This window comes from Heterodontus francisci, chromosome 1, assembly GCF_036365525.1.
Source record: "Heterodontus francisci isolate sHetFra1 chromosome 1, sHetFra1.hap1, whole genome shotgun sequence".
Lineage (NCBI taxonomy): Eukaryota > Metazoa > Chordata > Chondrichthyes > Heterodontiformes > Heterodontidae > Heterodontus > Heterodontus francisci.
The window spans coordinates 251,254,737-251,276,730 of NC_090371.1; the positions used below are offsets into that span (position 1 = coordinate 251,254,737).

A 21,994-nucleotide genomic window follows, 5' to 3' on the forward strand; every position below is an offset into this window, starting at 1 on the left:
AAGTAAGTCCCCTTTTAATGATGTGATAATTGTTAATGGATGCCAATCACCCTCTCTGGCCAAAAAGTGAACAGTTCAAACTCATTCCCTCAGGCAATGAATTATTGTTGGAATTTTTAAAAATGAAAAATTTGAAATTTATATTTTTTCCTTACTTTTCCTTTCTCTCTCTTAATCCAATCTTTCTTTCCCTCTCTTTATTTCTCTTTCGGTACCTGATTTGACATTGAACTCAACTTTGTTAATTCACCCTCCTTCTCAGTCCTTCCTCTTTTTATTTCTCAATCCTTTAATCTCAGTGGTTCAGGAGATATGCTGTTTATCCTATCATTCACTAAGCCTCTGATGCACTAACTGTGCTGCTATCAGCTTACAATTCCAGCAAGTTACAGGGCAAAAGAAATTGAGTGGAAGGGTGCAGAAAAAAGTCAAACTAACCAGGCACATCACGAGATGCCCTGCTCCAACAAATTTCGTCCCATTGCATTTCCCCAGACCAATTTATTTTCAAATGGAACATTTTTAATCTCACTTCACTGGAAAAGAGAACATTGACTGATTGCTTGCTTAATTCTTGATTAATGTAAAATCTTACCAACACTTAAAAAAGATTGTTCAATTGTTCAGTATTTGAGAATGGTATGAACAGCAATGGAATATGATTTATATTTTCACAGCTGAGACTGAGCAGATAATTTCCAAGAATTAATTATAGAGTGAATTATGAGCAACATCAAGAAAGATCATGTAGATCACATTGCATAGGTGACCATGACAATTTCTACTTATATATGGGGTAAAAAGGAATTTTTAAACAAGATGAATTTTTATTATTTCATTAAATGTAATGCTTCATAATGAAGATTACATATATACATTTTAGCTTTCTATTAGAAATATTGTGAAATTGTGGTAATTTACTTCCATGATATTTTCAAAAAACAATATGGTCTAGAAATTGGAAATTCAGGTAGAAAATGGCAGCGGTGGGGAAGAAAGGTCCAATATGGCATGCAGGATCATCCTCCGCCATTTCCGCCACCTCCAGCGTGATGCCACTACCAAACGCATCTTCCCCTCCCTTCCCCTGTCAGCATTCTGAAGGGATCATTCCCTCCGCGACACCCTGGTCCACTCCTCCATTATCCCCACCACCTCGTCCCCTTCCCATGGCACCTTCCCCTGCAATCAAAGGAGGTGTAATTCCTGCCCATTTACCTCCTCTCTCCTCACTATTCCAGGCTCCAAACACTCCTTTCAGGTGAAGCAGCGATTTACTTGTACTTCATTTACTTATACTTCTTTTAGTGTAGTATACTGTATTCGCTGCTCACAATGTGGTCTCCTCTACATTGGGGAGACCAAACGCAGACTGAGTGACCGCTTTGCAGAACATCTCCGCTCAGTCCGCAAGCAGGACCCTGAGCTTCCGGTTGCTTGCCATTTCAACACTCCCCCCTGCTCTCATGCTCACATCTCTATCCTGGGCTTGCTGCAGTGTTCCAGTGAACATCAATGCTAGCTCGAGGAACAGCATCTCATCTACCGATTAGGCACACTACAGCCTGCCGGACTGAACATTGAGTTCAATAATTTCAGAGCATGACGGGCCCCCCATTTTACTTTTATTTTTAGTTATTTTTTCTTTTTTTTACATTTTTTACAATTTTTTTTTGTATGTTTATTTCATTTCATCTTAGTTTGTTCACTTTGTTTACCCACTGTTTTTTTTTCATGTTTGTACTTGCTGCTGTTCAATCTTCAGTCCGTTAACACCCTATCTGTACTAATGCTCTGTCTTTCAACACACCATTAACATATTGTTTGCCTTTGCTCCATGACCTTTTGGTCAGCTATGTGGCCTTGTCCAATCTACACCTTCTCCTTTGTTATCTCTTGCCCCGCCCCCGCCTCACTTGCTTATAACCTTTGACATTTCTAATATTTGTCAGTTCCGAAGAAGGGTCACTGACCCGAAACGTTAACTCTGCTTCTCTTTCCACAGATGCTGCCAGATCTGCTGAGTATTTCCAGCATTTCTTGTTTTTATTTCAGTAGGTTGTGGCTCCTTCCATGTTGGAGGGCTTCCTATTGGCCCTCCAGCTTTGACAGCTTGCCCGTACATCCCCCCCACCCCCTTAATTGGATGGCGAGTGCACCCTCTGGCCATTTTTTGGCCAATTCAGGAGAAATCACTTCCGGGTGACTGCTCTGAACACAGTGCAGGGTCAGGACCCCCACTTCACCACGACATTGGGGTTCTGATGCAAAATCCAAAATGCTGCCCATAATTTTTACATTAATATCTTCACAGATATTTCACCAGCATTTTAAGTCACAGATACCTCTTTGGGGATGAACTGGTCATGGTACCTGAGGAAGGAGAGTGTTGTCACAACTCCTCAAAACAGGAGGAAATGGAATCCGTTCCAATAACTGTGGATGATAGCAATGGCAAGAAGACACAGAGCCTGACTGGAGAGCCAGGAGTGGGAAATAGGACTGGAATAGAGACAAACATTGGAAACTTGGAGCAAGCACATCTAAATAAGGCAGCAATGGAATGGTGATCTCATCCAAAGTGGACAGTTCTTTAAATTAAGGTGGGAGGTGGCAGAGTTTTGAGCTTTGTCTTAATTGGGATGGGGTATGGATATGCTTCGAAAAGAGTGGAAGGGAACACTGGGTCAAGAAGAACAGGCAGTGAAGGCCATGCAGTTAATTAGCAATGAATATGCAATAGGCAATTGCGAAAGGAAAAAAACAAGATTACAAAGCCAAAATAAAACAGCTGCAGCACTGCACGAAAGTTTTACCACAGCTTAGGCTACTCACCTCACCCAGGAACAGCTTCCTATTAAATAAAGTCATGAAAAGCATTTAAAATTTTTAAGAGTGAATTATATAAGTAAGTATAAACAGGTTATTATGAAATACATTTTTTTTCAGTTGTTATGCTAAGAAGGCTACATTTAGCAATATATGGGGAAAACATTCAAATACAGTGTTTTTAGGGGTACGCTAGCAATTTGCAATTACCTGCATCCGGTCCCATTGAGACAGGCAGCACGCAGACTTTCTGCTTGCTCCTCATTAGCATGCAGCCCAGTACTGAACATACATCTGGCTGGCTTCATGCTCAACGGGGAGCCCAGCAGCGAGTGTGTTTAGCACATGCTTCAGCTAACCTGCACTTCTTAAAGGCAGCCTGCCCCTCTTAAAGGGGAGCTGCACTCATTACAAAAAAGCTGCTGCTGACTGTGTGGGAATTGGCTGCAAGGAGCAGCACATCAAATAGAGCAACAGTCAAGAGAGAGGGGCTCCCAGGTTTTCCAATGTGGCAGTGGAGGCATTAATACAGTAGGTGGAAAGGAGGACAGAGGCAATATTTCCACAGGGGCCAGGAGGCCTTCAAGACACACCCTGAGGAAATGGGAGCAGACGGGGCAGTAGTGTCAGATGACCTCACACAGGTGGTCAAGGTTAGTGAATACATCTTCAAAGGACATCTCCTATCTATTGCACCATCAACGTCTCACACTGCTCAATGCACCACACTGCAATCACTCACCCGTAACCAATCTCTAGCAATTAGAACTCAGGTCTAGCATTCAGATATTCCACCTCACCCTCATACAGGTACCAATGCTTCCAGCCTTACACCCAGCTCTTACTGATTCCACATACCTTCAACTATTCAACAATGGTAGGCACATCAACTAAACACATTGCAAAACACTCAATGACATTCTTCCTTCTCTTTTGTAGGACAAAGTAGCTCATAACAGGGGGAAGCAGAGAAGAACTGGAGCAAGACAGGCATGCCTGCATCACCAGAGCCCTCTGCAGGAGATGGTGCTCCATATCATGGAGATGGTTATGACAAGAGACTGTTGCATCCAGCATTGTCAAGAACATGCAGGATGACAGTATATTCTTGACTCATACCCCTTCTCAAATCCCGCCTCACCCTCATCCTACTATCTATGAGGTTCAAACTGCAGGTGTGACCATGGACCTCTTGCCTTCCACTCCAGCCATCTTTTCTCAACCTAACCCTCCCCTTCTGCATTTCTGCTTTCAGATACCCAAAAACTGGCAGCTACTGTAGCGTCATGTGGAAGGCTGAGAGCTGCGCCATACCTCTGACAAAGAAGCACACCACTTGATGTGATAATTGCCGCCAACAGCTCATAAACTGGCACTGTAAGTACTTTAGAGAATAGTGTAGAGTTGGGATCTGCACATGGTGAGTCACTAGGTATGAGTGGGCTGCAGCCAGGCAGGGAGAAAGGGTAGTTCATGTGCCAGCTCCCAGAGGTCGCATATATGTTCTGAAACAAGGAACTCAGATGAGAACTTTGATGGAACGACACGCAGGAAAAGGGTGATGAGCATGTACAGGAAGATGCTTGGTGTATACCAGGCGTGCCAGACAGGTTGCTGTTACTGTCAAGGAGCATGGAGGAGTATAGCTCCAACTTGGCACAGGTCTGTGTGCAGAGCTTGGAGCGCATCCGTTCCAGCAAGGAAGTGGTGGCCAGCTGCATGACAAAACTTGTGGACCGACCTGTAATGCAGCATCTGGTGGCCAATCTCTCAGCTTCCATCACAGCACAGACGCCAGCCTCCTAACGTCTCAGTGCTGCAGTGAAAATTCAGACTGAGCTCATGAAATCCATGCTTGCTGCCATACAGGTTCAGACTGCTGCCATCATGCCTGTGGATCTCAGTGCTCAAGGAGGCATCTGGCTCTCACAGCAGTCCAGCAATCTGTGCTTCTGCCCAGGGGGGTGCCAGTTGCTCCGTGGTACTCACTGTCCTCTCTCAGGATGACAGCATCTGAGCTCCCACCATTGCCACTCCACCTTGTTGCCTGTCAGCCATCCAGCCCAGACTGCTGCTGTCCATGCCGAGGCGGTGCACTCCTAAACGGGGCCCTCAAGGCCTAGAGCTGCTCAAGGCCATCTGCAGTCTCCCCCACTGAAAGTCAGCAGTCTTCCACCAGCTGTACAGCAGCCACTGTCTAGGAGTACTAGACCAGGCAAAGGCACAAGGAAGACAGGCATTAAAGGGGTGCATGCAGGTGAGTAGTTCAGCTTTGTGCATATTATCGGATGTGCTATTGGATAAGATGTTGTGGAATGTTTTTTTCATTGACAACTTTTACTTCAGGATTTTGGCCAAAGGATTCAGTGATGCTACATTGCAGATGGAATGAAAAGTGAGAAATTGTGGAACAATGGAGATGATGGGATGATGTCTTAGGGGAACCGGAGACTCAGTAGTTGCTTCTGAGAAACCCTGTCAGAAGTGAAGGTATCTGGATGCTGTCTCCCTGCCTCCTCTTCCTCCTCCTCCTGAGGTTCCCTCCTAATACCAAATGGCATGGTGGCGATCGTGAGTTTGTGCAGGACGCAGCAGACGACTATGAACCTGGATACTGTTGTGGTGAGTACCGGAGGGCCCCCCCCCGAGCAGTCCCTGCAGCAGAACCATAGCTTTATGAAGCTGATTGTTCCTTGTGGCTGCATGGCTATCACTATAGGGATGTTGTCCTCGGGTTGTCAGGTGGTGGAGGAGAGTCATCAGCCAGGTGTACAGTGGATATCTCTTATTGCCAAGAAGCCCGCCTCTGGTTTGTCATGGTGACCCAAAGAAGTGGGAACAGCTGAATCTCTCAGGATGAAGGCATCGTGGCTGCTGCCTTGATAATGGGAATTCACTGACATGATGTTCTGTGCATGGTCATACACTAACTACACGTTGATAGAGTGGTTGCCCCCTGAGGACAACGTACCTATAGTGGTAGCCCTTGATGTTTCAGTACATCCCCCCCGTTTATATCTGGGGCCCACAGAGCCATATGCGTGCAGTCGATGGCTCCCTGCACTGCTAGGAATCGTGCTACCCTGGCAAGGACACATGCCTGCTCCTCCTGCTTCTCTCTAGTGAGACAAAAGACAATGAAGTCCCCTCTCCTGGCATACAGGGCCTCTGTTACCTCCCTGAGGCAGCGATAGACTTTGAACTTCAAAATGTTGGCTATGTCATCTGCTCTGGCCTGGAAGAATCCGCTTTATAAAAGTGAGGGCAACATTGACGTTGACAGTCATTGGCAGTGCCGTCCTCACCCTGCTGTCCAGTTGTAGGTCCTGCAGAAGCAGGTGGCCATCTCCTTGGTGAATCATAAGCACCTCACAAATAGCTTCTGGCTGAATCGGAGGTCGGAGAAGTGCTCCTTCAATGCTCTTGGTGAGTAGGCCCTTCTGATGAGAGCCCTCCTCCTTCTTCCTCTGTGCAGCCTGTGCTCCACGTCCCAAGAGGGACTGCAACTATAGACCCCATAACTTTGGTAGGTTTTCTGTTAACAAGGCAGAAAACTCCTCCAACCTCCCTGTTAGGATGCAGCAACAAATCCCTTCAAAATCCAACAAGTCACCAAAAAGCCTCCAAGAACACACCACATTACTTCCACAATTTCCAAGAGCAAAAGAAAGTCAAAAGGACCCCACCTGGAAGTTGGATGGTTGGTTCTTTAAATAATACTAGGGAGGAGGGGGAAGGGGAAGAAGTTCCTCATCCCAGCTGCTGGGAGTGATTATAAGAGGATGCTAACTGCACCAACATGGCCCAAATGGCAAAATGTGCATCAAATCAGCATTAGAGGCTGTTTGACTTCACAATCTGCCCACTCTGCATGTCTCTGGTGCATGCACAGCACACTCGCACTGGTGCACTGCCAATCAGGGCCCACTGCATGGGCCATCCAAAAGTGGCTGGAAGCATCCAAGCTGACATTATCATCCTGGCTGGCATTTTTGAAGTTCAGGGCTTCTCTAGTGCTGGCACTAGTAGGAATATGGAGCTCAATTTAGCTGTCTATACTTCAATAGTAGAAAAATTCAAGATGGGCAAAATGAGCAATTTGATCAGCTGAATTTTTGAATTTTTTGAGTAGCAGATATCCCATGCTGCCGAGAATCACAGAATTGTAACTTATTTCTTTTTAAGTCAGTCTGACAAAAATGCGATGCCAGAGTGTAACACAGGAAGCATAGTGCCAGAGGGACAGGCACTGTTTTTATAATATTAAAATATGGATAGACCATGGATGCCCTTTCAATCCGACATATCATGAATTAAAATTGTTATCTATCAAAGATCATCCAATGTTCAAAGTGCTTAAACTGTATTGATCATGAAAAATAATGTGACCCTCTGATTGGTAGCTGATTCATACTGGGGAAACAGTCAATGAGATATATGTAAGCATGTACTGGTGTAAATGAAGTCATAAATCCTGCTTACAATTTGACATAAACAGCACAACTTTTGTGCCCCCATCCCAAAATTATCAATATAGTCTAGCTTATTCAAATAAACCTACCAACCTCATAATTATCTTAATTAGTGTTTAAGTGAACTTGCACTAATCTGTTAAAGCTGTGTTTAATATTACACGGGGCACACAGCATGGTCATAATCACCATACGTGTCACATTACTGCCAGTGGTCTCACATTGTAATCAGCAGTAAATGTAAGTAGAGTTGCCTAACAGAAGAATCTAGATAGAAATGGTCAAATACTACTTTCAGAGCACTTTCAAGACCTGCCTTTTATAGGGCTCAAACTTTGAACAGGACTGCTTCGCTGGCATCAGCTTTACACTCTGTTGGTGAGTGACTGTAAACTGTCTGGCCCAACGTATAGGTCAAAAACCAGAACATTCAGAAGCAGCTGAATCCACAGAATGTATCTGCAGTAACTCGTTCAATGTGACAGCTGCACTCACTGCTTAAATAATAGTATTTACGACATACAATTCCAAAAGTACAGAAAAGGTAATAGGTTAGATCACTGTCAGCAATATAAGAAGATGAATGTTTAATGTGTTTGTTTGTCATGTCTCTTTCCACTATTTTAACAAAGACGTTAAGCTATTTATTTTAAAAGGAATATCCTCTGGTAAAGTGGAAGGTCATATTAATGTGTCAAGCATTCATTCGCTAATATCAACAACAACAGTCATTCCTAGTCTGAAAGTTTAATAGTAATTCTTTGTCTTTTTTTGTGTCACTCCAATTTATTCCTCTCCTTTTTTGAAGGTACTGGGATATGGACAAGAAGTGTAGTCACCTTATAATTACTGACCTATATTGGATTCTGTTCCCTCGATGCCTCAAAATTAAAATTCTCCTCCTTATGTTTAAATTGTTCATCCTAGCCTTGCTCTTCCTATCTCTCAAAGTTCATGCAGACCTACAACCCTCTCCCAAAAGTTCCATTCCTCTGACTCGGACCTATTGTGTTTTTCTCTCCCGTTGCACAGCCACCTGGATCCTTCTGCCTCTCCACCTCACACTCCTCCTTTAAGAGCTGCTTTCAAGCCCACTTTTATGGCCAAGCTTTTGCTCATCCCTTTTAATATTTCCTTCTTTGGCTCCCAAATCACAAAATCACAAATGTAGCAGTCCTCCTAAAGGCAGAGCTCCCAAGTGTGTTGGCACTAATCAAACAGAGGCGGCTTTAGTGGATTGGACACATCTGCAGGATGGCAGACAGTCACATACCCAAGGACCTTCTGTATGGTGAGGTAGCTGGGGCCAGACAACCAGTGGGGCTCCCAAAGCTCCACTTCAAGGATGCTTGCAAGCGTGACATGAAGGCTCTAAATGTCGTATATCACACTTGGGAATCACTAGCTAGCAAAAGAGTGAAATGGCGACACATCCTGTGGACTGGTGTGCACTATCACGATGACCAGTTGTTACAGCAGCTTGGCAACAGGTGCCAACATCAAAAACAACAACTCAAAGTTCACTTGGCAGCTTTACGTGCAGCACTTGCGGCAGAACCTGCCTCTCAAGGATTGGCCTTCACAGCCATCAGCAAAGGTGCACTAAGAGGAACTACCCCACCTAAATGGATTGTTTGCTGCGGTCCATCATTTTTCGTAGATGGAAGGATGACAACCCCTTTGGCTCCACATATATTTGTTTGAGTATGGTTCTGTGAAATATTTTGAAATATTTTTCCATGTTAAAAGTGTATATATAAATGAAAGTTGGTGTTGTTGATGATAATGGTGGTGATGCTAATGACAATGATGATGGATAGTGATGGTGATGGTTATGGTATTCGTGATGGTGGTGATAATGGTTATGGTGGTGGTTATGTGGGTGGTGGTGATGGTTGTATTGGTGATGGTGGAAATGGTGGTGTTGGTGGTATTGGTGGTTGTGGTGATGCTGCTGGTGATGGTGGCAGTATTGGTAAAAGTGGTGATATTGGTAATATTAATGTTGGTGATGGTGATGCAGATGGCAGTGGCGATGGTGATGTTGGTGAAGGTGACAATGGTGATTATGGTGATGATGAAGATGGTGATAGTATTGGTATTGATGGTGGTGGTAATGATAATGGTGATGGTGGTGGTGGTGGTGATGTTGATGGCGATGTTCATGTGGATGGTGGTGGTAATGTGGATGGTGGTCGTGGTGATCATGATTGTGGTGAGGGTAATGATGGTGATGGTGGTGGTGATGATGTTGGTGGTTATGATGGGGATGGTGGTGGTGATGGTGGTGGTGACTGTGAAGGTGATGATGGTGATGATAGTGGTGATGGTGTTTTTGGCGATGATGGTGGTGGTGGTGTTGGTTGTGATGGTGTTGTTGGTGATGGTAGGAGTGGTAATGGTAATGGTGGAGATGGCGATGTGATGGTGGTGATGATGGTGTTGGTGGTTATGATAGGGATGGTGGAGGTGATTCCAGTGGTGATGTGATGATGGTGATTCTAGTGATTGGGATGGGGTTGGTGATGGTGGTGATGGTGACGGTTGTGGTGATGATTATGGTGCTGATTTTGGGGATGGTGTTGTTGGTGATGGTGGTGATGTTGGTGATGGTGGTGGTGATGATGGTGATCGTGGTGGTGATGGTGATGTTGGTGGTGATGTTGATGATGGTGATCGTGGTGGTGATGATGGTGATGGTGATAATGTTAGTTGGAGGAATGCACTGTCTTTCTCTAGTTCCACTATTCCACTGGTCACAACATATATTTAAATGTTTTACCCAATTAATGATACGGCCACTTATATACTTTATCTATATTAGTTTCAGAATAAAAATCCACCAACAATGTTTCTTTGATAAGCAACAAAATTGTTTATTTATTATAAAACAAGATTTATTCAATAAAGATGCAAAGCATATTAACACAGTTTGAAATATGAAAGTATAAATAGTTACCCTTCTTAAACACACACACCAGTTAAAGAAAAAAATGAAGAAGAATTTAAAAACTGGCTCTGCAGAGATCAACTTTAAAAAAAAACTATGACCAAGTTATTGTCAATTCTTGAAGATAAAGGATATGATATGGAATGTTCCAGATGGCCCTTTGGTCTGGCATCCGGGTTCATGTAGATGGCTGTCACCGGGATCTTTCTGGAGCAGTTCTGTTCGGGAGACATCGAGGAGGAGTCTTACAGGCTTTCCAGGAGAATTACTGCATTAGTGGTTTCAGCTATCACACTGTATTCTCAGAAGATTTTTCAAAACATGTGGCAAAGGATGAGTTGGATGGCTTATCTCTTAGCAGGCTATACACCAACTGAACTCCAAACAATAACCAAAAACGAAACCAAAACTCCTGACAGCCATAAAGCCAGACATGTGACTTCTCTAAATCCAAACAGTTCCGTAGTCAATACGACTCTGGCTGTTTACTTACTTAAGACATATGACTTCCAATAAGTGTTTGTTTTTAAACAAAGTCCCAAGTGTCTTTCCAGTGACCCTTTAAAAAACAGAAGTCCAGGCATCTTCCCAGGTATTTTCCACAGTCTTTAAAACACAACTCCTCAAAAATATTAATAATGGAAGCACCTTCATGACAATGTTGATGTTGGTTTTAGTGATGGCGGTGTTAGTGATGGTGATGATGACAATGTTGGTGATAGTGATGTCGGTGTTGGTAATGGTGGTGATGATGGTGATGGTTTGGTGGTAATGGTGGTGGTGATGTTGATTGTTATGATTCTGGTAATGATGGTGATATCGGTGATGGTGATGATAGTTATGGTAATGGTGGTAATGTTGGTGATGATGGTGCTGATGATGGTGGTGGTGGCAATGTTGGTGATGGTGATAATAATGATAATGTTGGTGGCGGTGATATTGGTGATGCTGATGATGTTGATGGTGATGATGATGGTGATGGTGGTGATGGGGTGATGGGGTGATGGTGGTGATGCTGGTGATGCTGATGATGGTGACAGTGGTGATAGTGGTGATGCTGGTGATGGTGGTGATGAGAGTGATGATGATGGTGATGATGATGATGTTGGTGATGGTGATGTTGGTGATGATGGTGATGTTAATGGTGATGCTGATGATGGATTGTGGTGATGATGATTGTGGTGATGGTGATGATGGTGGCGATGGTGATAATGCTGGTGATGGTGATGGTATTGGTGTAGTGGTCACAGCAATGGTGGTAGTGATGGTTATGGTGGTGATGATGATGGTGGTGATGATTGTAATGGTGGTGATGTTGGTGATAATGATAATGATGCTTGTGATACTGATTATGGCGATGGTGGTGATATTGGTAATGGTGGTGATGATGGTGGTGGTGATGACAGTAATGGTAATGATGGTCAAAATGATGATGATGATGTTAGTGATGTTGATAATAGTGATGTTGGTGATAGTGATGATGATGATGGTGATGCTTGTGGTGGTGATGATGGTGATAGTGATAATGTTAGTGATGGTGATGTTGGTGATGGTGATGTTGGTGGTGGTGATAATGATGGTGATGTTGGTGATTGTGATGGTAGTGATAATGTTGGTGATGGTGATGTTGGTGATGGTGCTAATGATGGTGATTATGATAGTGGTGATGATGATAGTGGTGATGGTAGTGATGTTGTTGAGGTTGGTGGTGATGGTGGTGATGTTGGTGACGGTGCTAATGATGGTGCTAATAATGGTGGTGATGGTGGTGATGTTGGTGATGGTGGTGGTGATGGTGATGATGCTGATATTGATAATGTTGGTGCAGGTGATGTTGGTGATGGTGATGATGCTGGTGGTGATGGTGATGTTGATGGCGGTGATGATAACGATGACGTTGATGTTGGTGATGATGACTGTGGTGATGAGGATGGTAATGATGGTGGTGATGTTGGTGATGATTATGGTGGTGGTAATGATGGTGATGATCTTGGTGATGGTGTTGATGGCAATGGTGGTAATGATAGTGATCTTGGTGATATTGGTGATGGTGGTGATGATGGTGGGGATGATGGTGGTGTTGCTGGTGACTTTGGTGATGGTGATTATGTTGGTGATTGTGATGATGGTAGTGATGCTGTTGATGGTGGTGATGGTGATAGTGGTGGTGAGGCTGATGGTGATGACAGTGATGATGATGGTGATCATGGTGATATTGGTGATGGTGATGATGGTGGTGATGATGGTGGTGACGCTGGTGATTTTGGTGATGGTGATTATGTTGGTGATTGTGATGATGGTAGTGATGCTGCTGATGGTGGTGGTGATGCTTATGGTGATGTTGCTGGTGATGGTGATGATGATGGTGCTGGTGGTGGTGATGATGATGTTGTTGGTGCTTCCTTTTCATAGTGATGAATCCTCATTCATGAGCCAGTACAATAAATGTTAGTTAAGCAAATTATGGGGGCCACCATAGCTATATCCATTCCTGTCCTCAACCAATTTCCACACATACTTTTCTCAGTGCCATAACTGGATAGTGATCAGTTGCAGGAACGTTAGCTGATTTTTCTCCTTCTTTACCTTGTGATGTCAATTGCAGCACTCCTACTGACTCAGCATGGGTGAAGCATCAACTCTGAGACCTTCCTATTCCTATACTGAAAAGCGAATTTGCTAATTAAGCCATTGGTGAAAACTCTGTATCCATTTAACTTTTGAAGGAGGTAATAATAGTAGTGTTCTCATATAGATTTGCCTCAGTAAGATGTGAACCTGCTGAGTGGATTCAGTTCATGATAAATTACATTGCAGTCAATGAGAATGGTTCTTGGGTGTGGGTCAAAGGTTTATCTGTAGCAAGATTTGCTTTTTGAACATTTCAATCTGCTCCTGAGCTTTTGTTTAAATGACCTTGTACAGAAATCTGTGCGCTGTCATTTCAGACGTACTTCAGCATTCCAAAGAAAAAGCTAGAGGGATTTGCTTTACAAATTAAATTTTTAAAAAAACAGTCTGTCTGCTTTATTCCTTCTGGGTCAGGAAGTGCCCATGTCAGCACTATTGTAATTTGTGGCTGTAACATGTAAATTGTAACTCTGACCTAGAAATTATAGCATGTTTAGAACCTAATGACTCGTTATTGTCTAGAATTGTGTTGCGAAAAAGCAGATATTATAGGAAACATACCCACATAATAAGTAACTGAATCAAAAATTATTTTAACTCTTTTCAAAGCACAAAAATAATACAGACATTTTTATTTAGTTAAGCAAAATGACATGTTCCACGTGTCGATAATTTGTAGCTAACTTATTTTTAAACTTTAATTCTGACTTTTTAGCCTGCGTGACTATTAAATAAAAACAAAAGGTACTAAGGTGTCAGTTCAGGTACTGAGAATTGTTTCACTGTTCACACAGGGACAAGCTCAAGTGTTTATATGTCAATTATGAGGGAGAGTTAGATGCATTGCAGAGCTCCCCTTACATTTCCTCACAATGATCCTAAACTTCACCTAGCTGCAATAGAAGATCTTTTGAATTTCCCACATCATTCTATCCTCTTGACCTCTGTGAGCGCGATTGTTGAATTAGTATAAATTAGTCCTAAATTATTCCTTACGCAGATTGGCATCCTCTGGGAGCCAAATTGAGACTGCCCAAGCTCATTTAATTTCAGACTAAACATCTGTAAGAGACAGGAGGGTTTCATCCCATTAATCTGGACTGGATCTGAAGTTGGGGCTCTGCAGATTAAATGACAGCATTCTTACCTTAGTGCGCATCCCAGTCCATTACAAGCTGAGCAGGTTTCTGTAATATTGAGCTTTAGATGTCTGAGAGATGCACATATATGCACATGCATAAATATATTAAATATAAATGCACTGTGGCCTTTGTCATGGATAGAAATATTAAACTAATTTTAAAATAAGTTTTTATACATATGTAGATATGATGGTAAGTATGCTTGCCTCACTAAAAACACAGATGTTCTCCCTTTTTCGAACATTAAAAAAAACAAAATCTGCAAAAATTACCCATGAATCCAGACTTCATGAATTCTTAGTTTTAGCACCAATGTTTGAATTTGAATGTAGATTGAGGTTTGACAAATGGTTTCCAAACTTTTCAGTCCACAGAACGTCTATTCTTTGTTGGTGAATAAAGTGTCTGTTAGCGCTCGACGAGTTAATTTCAGTCTACCGGAATTACCAGCACTATAATTCTGCCAGTTTCCAGCCAGATATAGAATTTCAGATACTTTTCATTTCATTTTATTTATGTTTTTCTTCATTAAACCTTCATTTTAACAGCCATTCTTTCCAGTATATTTTATTAAGGGACTATATAGGGTTACGTGGCTAGAGAATAATTGGAATCAGGTTCAGTCTGCTACAGTGGAATTCTTATTTTGTTCTACTGGAATCAAACTCTAATGTGTCAGATTTATGATGAGGACAAATCACTGACTTCACAAAAGGAATAGTGTGTTGTCAATTTAATCTTCCAAAATTTCATCAGATTAATGTAAACATAAAAAATTGTGGTATGTCCACCCACTATCAACTAGTCCAAATTGTACAGGCACAGCTGAGGTTTTAAGATTATTGTCTGAGGCGTTAGCGGGGTGCCTGAAGTATTTCAGTCTGGTAGGTGGGTGATTTTTTTGTTGTTGTTTTTAACAAGCCATTTGAGTATTTTATTAGAAGAGTTTGCAATTTACAAGTTTAATGCAGAGTATTATTTCTGTGTTAGCAAGCAAATTTTGAGTAAAGAAAAGAAAGCACAAGGCTCCCTGATGGCCCAGCTGGTACAGCCACTGTACAGTTTACAATTGAGGCATACAAGACAACAAGCTGCCAACCTTGGTCCCTGGTTTTCATTGATGGCTGATCTCAGCTGGACCTGAAGCAGGTACTCAAATTTGGTTTGGAGTAGATGTCATGCTGACACACTCCCATCAATCTGGCCAAGCAAGACAACAGTAAATTGCATAATTGGGAGAAGGAAATAAGACTGAGTGAAAGGTGACTTCAAGAAAGGTAGGCCTCAGTTTATGATAGGCTGCCCAACAATCTATAGTTAGAGGAAATACATAAAGGGTATGTTGAGAAAATGACAGGGAAGGAAGAGACTGACAGGGGTAGCAACGGTTGAACTACAGTTTGAATAGGCTGTAAGAAAGGCAGGAAGAATAGTGGAGTAAAACAGGAAATAATTGTTTGAAATATGTTTCAGGATTGGACAACACAGAGTAGAGGAGATTGAGGGGAAATCAAAGCAGTTTAATGGAGCAAAGAAAAACGCTAAAATAATTTTAAAGAAGGTGATACTAATAGGAGGTTCAATGGTGTGATTGGTAGGGAGCTCTTTTTCTGGTAAAAATAGTGAACAGGCTTTAGGGTGCAGATATGAAGGAGTGGGTGGATGCATTAATATGGAGAGCAGCTGGTTCATGAAAGGATTAGCAACATAAGGAAGAGGTTGTCAGAGGTGCTGAAAAGAGATTTAAGTATGTTGGCTAGAAATTGAAGTAGAGGCTGCAAAGCAATGTTCTCTGTGTTATTGCCAGTGTTTGGTCGATGCAAGGAGTTAACAAATAGAATCAAGAGGTAAACTGTGGATAGCAATTGGTGCAAATTAAACAAATTTTGATTAATAAATAACTGTGACAGTTTCTGGGGTAAACCATAAATGGGCTGTGTGTTGAACAGGTAGAATGAGAGGTCGGAACTGAGGCTTGTTTACACTTCATATATAGGGTAGAGGGCTAAGGTTTTAAACATAGATAAGCAGTCTTTGGAGACTGGTCAAGGGAAGTGTGAGAAGAACATAAAACAGGAAGTAAATCTTACAACAATAACATCTTGCATTTATATAGCGCCTTTAATGTAGTAAAACATCTGAAGGTACTTCACAGAAGTGTTCTCAAAAATCCAGACACCAAGCCATATAAGGAGATATTAATATAATAAAAGCAAAATACTGCAAATGCTGGAAATCTGAAATAAAAACAAGAAATGCTGGAAATACTCAGCAGGTCTGACAGCATCTGTGGAGAGAGGTCCTGAAGTGTTAACTCTGCTTCTCTCTCCACAGATGCTGCCAGACCTGCTGAGTATTTCCAGCATTTCTTGTTTTTATATAAGGAGATATTAAGACAAATGACCAAAAGCTGAACCAAGGAGGTAGGTTTAAAGGAGTGTCTTAAAGGAGGAGAGAGAGGTAGAGGGGTGGAGAAGTTTAGCGAGGAAACTCCAGAACCTGGGGCCCAGACAGGCAAGAAAACAATCCCTAAACAGTCTTAGAAAAATAGTAAAAACTGTAATTAAATATTTCTATTTGAATGTTGAAAGCATTCAGGAGAAGTTGTTTGAGCTAGAAAAATGATGCGATTGTAGAAACACAGCATAGTCAAGAAGATGGGAATTAATTCAATATGCTGGCATGTAGGATGGATAAAACAAAAAGACAGGAGAGAAGGAAGGGTAGCTTCATATGTTCAGCAGAATTTGAAAATTAATGAAGGTGAATTGATGTCCCAGAGGAAGACACAAATCAAAATAATCTGGCTTGAGTTAACAAGGCAGGGAGCAGAGTTAACAATAGAGGCCTGTTACAGAATCCCTGGGCAGGAAAAGGATAATGACAATATATTATTTGATGAGATAAGAACAATATGGAAGGATAATAATGCTGTAAGGATGGATGATTTCAATCAACCTACTATATAAAGCATTAATGCCTGACTGAAAATATGGCAACAGAATCAAAACTAGTTGAATGCAGTACAGGATTGATTTTTGACCTAATAGAGGAGATTTTGAGGCTTCTTGGGTTGGGAATGAAAATGGTGAAGGCATTCCTTCTGTCACTCTGGCTGATACAATCTTCCAATAGGCCTGGCATATCCAAGTCCTGGTCTCATTCCCAGGCCTTCAGCTCCCAGTGGAACTATGCAGGGAATATATCATAAAAGCCAACAGATCTTCAGGGATGCAATTTTTACAATGGATGAATAGATAAAGTTAAATGGGAATTAAACAGAGAAACTAAACCACAGAAATCTTATGGGAGAATAAAAGCAAGGAGGTAAGTGGTGAGTCAGTAACTAGAGACCACAGCATGTAAACATACAAAAAAGGCCAGGAAAAGTCCAATTGAGCCAACAAGCTTATCCCGTCCCAGAATGGTGTAACACAACACACCCCACGCCCTTCCCCTCTTTGTCCACACAGTCAGATATTATCCTGGGAGAGGCAAAATACCAGGAAAACAAATTTAGGAAAAAACTCAGAAAACTGCTCTCCCATCCCGAAGACAACCTGGCAAGCTCTAGGAGCTCACAATGAGTGGATGGTACAAATCCCAGTGAACTACCTACCTTCTAGATATGTATAACACTTCAAGAACTCATCCAAATGCTTTATGAATGCTTGGAACAAATCTACACACATTGCATATGATACCAACTTATTTCAGAGTTCAACAGATTTGTGAAAAGAAATTCATCCTGGTATCTCACCTATTTCTATGTTTTTCTAACTTGCACCTGTGTCCCATGATCTCTGCTAAGAGAAATAGATCCTTTCTATCTGATCTATCTAGGCTTCTCATAATTTTATACTCCTCAATTAAGTCCCGCCTCAGCCATCTGTGTTCCAAAGAAAACAGCAACAGCCTATTATGCCATTTCTCCAGGATTTCTAGGGATCACCTACTAAAGTTACAATGGAAAACTGAGACAACCTCCAGGGAAATTCAACCCTGTTGAGTACTGCTTTGAGGTACAATGTTGAATGGAATAGCGCAGGCATCAGTGCTTGGACCCCAGTTGTTTTAATCTACATAATTGATCGAGATCACTGTCATGCTAGGCCCCCACCTGCCAAGAATAAGGCACATTTATTTTGTCATGAACATTGATATTAAATCCTTACTGGAGTGAAGAAAGGACTTGTTAAACAGATCAGCCATGGCTAGAAAAGACATTTGCATCTTAACAGATGGTGATTGGAAGGCCAAAGGATCATTCCCTGACAAGTTTAACCCATTATGGACCTTGATCACCAGGTATTGTGTGTAAGAGAAGCATTACAGAGACTGCTAAGGTGATACAATCCAAGACGTGGTCAGATCAATTAGTCACATGACTAACCTGCTTGGCAACCTGGGGTTTTTCTGAGTTGTACAAACAGTTTGAACTGAGAAAAACTGTTTGCTCCTGGATTGAGAAGATCTCTCCTGTCTGCTCCCATCTGTCTCTCACAAGCCTCTGAATTCACTGAAGACACATGAACCCCTAGAGAGAAAAGTCTCCTACAGCAAACAAGGTTTAAGAAGAATACTGAGCTCCAACGAAAAGCAAGATCTACCTATAATCAAGGACTCTACTGTGAGCTTGAAGAACCATAACAAAAACTCTTCAGATATTGCCTCAAACTTTTCCACTTTATTTCTTCTGCTCTGTTTTATCTCTATCTGCATGTGTGTATCGCGTGTGCATGCTAGTGTGGGTGCGTCGTATATCCGTAGGCATTAACCGAATTAGAGTTTGTTTAAGTTTAATAAATTTCACACTTTTCTTCTTTAAACCTAAAAAAGCCTGTTTGTGCTGATTTCTTTGCCTTATAATTGGAATGCGGTGAACAAGGATTCACCAAGGGGGGGCTAAAAACACAGTGTGTTTAAAATTAAACCCTGTTAAAGTAAGACCAGGTGAAGGCTGAAAGGGAACCCTAGACCTCTTTCTCACCTGGTCGTAACATCATCAAAAGTGACTTTTATCTTGTTGAGTTAGCTGACAATATTAAAATAAGGAAAGCAGTAGAGAGCACAGGCTAACATTTCTAAAATAATTTAAATCAGCTTGTTAATCAGGAAGATGATAAAGAGAGAAAGATTTGCACTTATATAGTTTCTTTCATGACCACTAGCGCTTTACAGCCACTGAATTGCTTTTGAAGTATAGTCACTGTTGTAATGTAGGAAAAGACATTTAACACTAATAGGTGTAAAGGATTGCACGTGTCAAAAATGTGGGTCATAAATATACAATGAATGAAAATGGAATTTGTTAAACGAAGTTTATAAAGGAACTGGGAGTAGTAATAGGCATTTTACTTCCAGTGTTCAAGTTATGTAGTGCAGCAATGAAAATATCCTATAGAATTCCAGAATTACCCAGAACAGTAGAAGGCAAGTCTAAAGAAATTATGCTAAAACTTCATGGGTAAGTAACATTTAGAATATTATGTTCAGTTTTTATCATCACTTGTTTAAAAAATGTACACACTTTCAAAAGTGCAGCATATAGTGCAACAAGAATGATCTCAAATGAAAAGTGCCTGAACTATGAGGAAAGATTAGAGAAATTTAAGCTTTCCAGTCTAGCAAGTTATGAGGGGCATTCATTCATTAAAGTATATGAAATATCAAATGTATAGAGAAAATAAATCCCAGAGTTTTACTTTAGTGTAAGGCAGTAATGTAGCACCAGAGCATACAAGCAAATATTAGTGAAAAACTAACTTGAGGAAAAACATCTTTTCTTGAGGAGTGATGAATTTTTGGAACAGTTTATCAGACAAATCGTAAGGACAAAAACGTTGAGGTTCTTCAAAACAAAACTGGATGCTGTGATGGGAGGGTTAGGGTCTTGCAGGCATGAGCCTCAGTGGGACCAAAGGCTTTTTCTTGTCCCTAACTTTTCTTATGTTTGGCCTCAATATTCTTGAGCTAGGGAGACAAATGATCAGCCATGGTTGTTGCTATCGTTTGGTATCTGCTGAGCTCTACTGGAAAGTGCACATATGTAAATATCAGGTGAAAACAGGATTGGCCTCGGCTGTGATGACACAATTGAATAACCCAGTGACACTCACTTTCCAGCTTCAAAGGTGAAGCATAGTTGCTCAGCTGAGGTACTGAAAAGCAGTCAGTTCCTGGAGGAGGGAGGGAAGAATAAAGAAAAGAAAGACTTGGATTTCGTGAGCTCAGGACATCCCAATGACTTTTACAGCCAACGAAAGAGATTTGAAGTGTGGCCACTGTTTGCAGACAGCAAGGTCCCACAAACAGCAATGCAATAATGACCAAATAATCCATTTTTGTGATGTTGATTGAGGGATAAATATTGGTCGTAACACTGGGAATAACTCCCTGCTCTTCTTCGAAGTAGTATTATGGGATCTTTTATGTCCATTTGAGAGAGCAAATGGGGCCTTGGTTTAATGTCTCATCTGAAAGGCGGAGCAATGAAACATAGCATGGAAAGTCAATGTCGAAAGCAAAGGTACTATATGCCTTCGGTTCAAAACTCATACTACTCATTCATATTCAAAATATTTTATAACCATATATTATTCGGCCTAAAAATGACTCCAGCTACATGTTCCAAAGCTTTTATTTCTGACCTATTCAAAGCAGATCTTTTTTTAACATGCTTGACAGATTCACTTCTTTTAAATTATTTTCAACTCAGCTAGTTCCAAGTAATATCATTTGAGGAGTATGACCAATAGACCAAGGTATTAATGTTAAGGTATGGCACGTTATCACATAACTTTTAATATACAGACTCAAGTATAATCATGAATTATCTGAAAGCACATTTGGGCATCGGTGATCATACCTTTCACTAGAATACAGCTATTGCTGTCAAAAGAATTATTTTCAGCAATATTTTTAATGTGTCATTACACTTACTTCGGGTTCTGAGGAGAGGAAAAAAACTGTAGAGAGTAGAACAAAATGCAAAATGACCAATTGGCTCATTTCTAGCAGTCCAATCCATCCTCTGAGAAAAGCATGGACCCAGACAGAGAGGGTTAAATCACTAATATTGCAATTCTAGGCTTCTAATGAGGTCTCAGGGAGAAGGGAAATCAAGTGAATGACTTCACTTCCTCCTTTATGTGGCCAAAATTGTCCTGCTGAGCCACCATAGGAGACCACATAATTTAAATTTACAGAACCAGACTTTGGGTATGGAGGCAATAGAAACCTTTTGGAATTTTTTTCCTGAACATTATTGTGAAGATTTATTGCTTCTCTCTTTTTAAAGTCTCACAGAGTATTTACTCCTGCTGTAAAGAAATAGGCTTTTTCCACAGTCCTGGTAACATGCCAAAGTTCACCTCCATTCGGCCAAGATATGTTCATGATAGGTTAGGGACAAAAGCTGAACTGATTTCCAAATGTTAAGTGACAAGTGACGAAAGTAAATCATGTAAGGTTGCTTCTTCTAATGCTCATTGGTGCAGCACTGATCCATAAAGATTAGAAATGACCCTATTTTGACCCCTAAATAGGATGGATTAACTAATCTCAGCATAAATAGAAAAGAAAAAAGACTTGAGTTTATACAATGCCTTTCACAACCAGAAAGGCCCAAAGCACTTCACAGCCAATTAAATACTTTTGAAATTTGTCAGTGTTGTAATGTCAAACACACAACAGGGTTTCAGGAACAGCAATGAGATTCTTTCTTTTGGGCCTCCTTATCTCGAGAGACAATGGATACGCGCCTGGAGGTGGTCAGTGGTTTGTGAAGCAGCGCCTGTTAGTTCAGGGATAAATATTGGCCAGGACACTTGGGATAACTCCCCTGCTCTTCTTTGAAATGTATCATGGGAGGCAGAAAGGGATTTGGTTGAATGTCTTACCTGAAAGATGGTATCTCCAACCGTGCAGCACCCCCTCAACGCTGCACTGAAGTGTCAGCCTAGTTATTG

General features: G+C 41.5%; 1 protein-coding gene across 1 annotated transcript; it reads left to right on the forward strand.

Annotated features, from left to right (window-relative positions):
• The first annotated feature begins 9,086 nt into the window (after positions 1–9,086).
• LOC137372063 (uncharacterized) lies at positions 9,087–9,791 on the forward strand. Its single transcript, XM_068035459.1, has one exon. The coding sequence runs from the start codon at positions 9,087–9,089 to the stop codon at positions 9,789–9,791; it is 705 nt and encodes a 234-aa protein (XP_067891560.1).
• Positions 9,792–21,994: the final 12,203 nt, after the last annotated feature.

Bases quoted from the DNA above. Each gene is read 5' to 3' on its own strand.
- LOC137372063 (XM_068035459.1), top strand. From the start codon at position 9,087: ATGGTGGTGATGCTAATGACAATGATGATGGATAGTGATGGTGATGGT.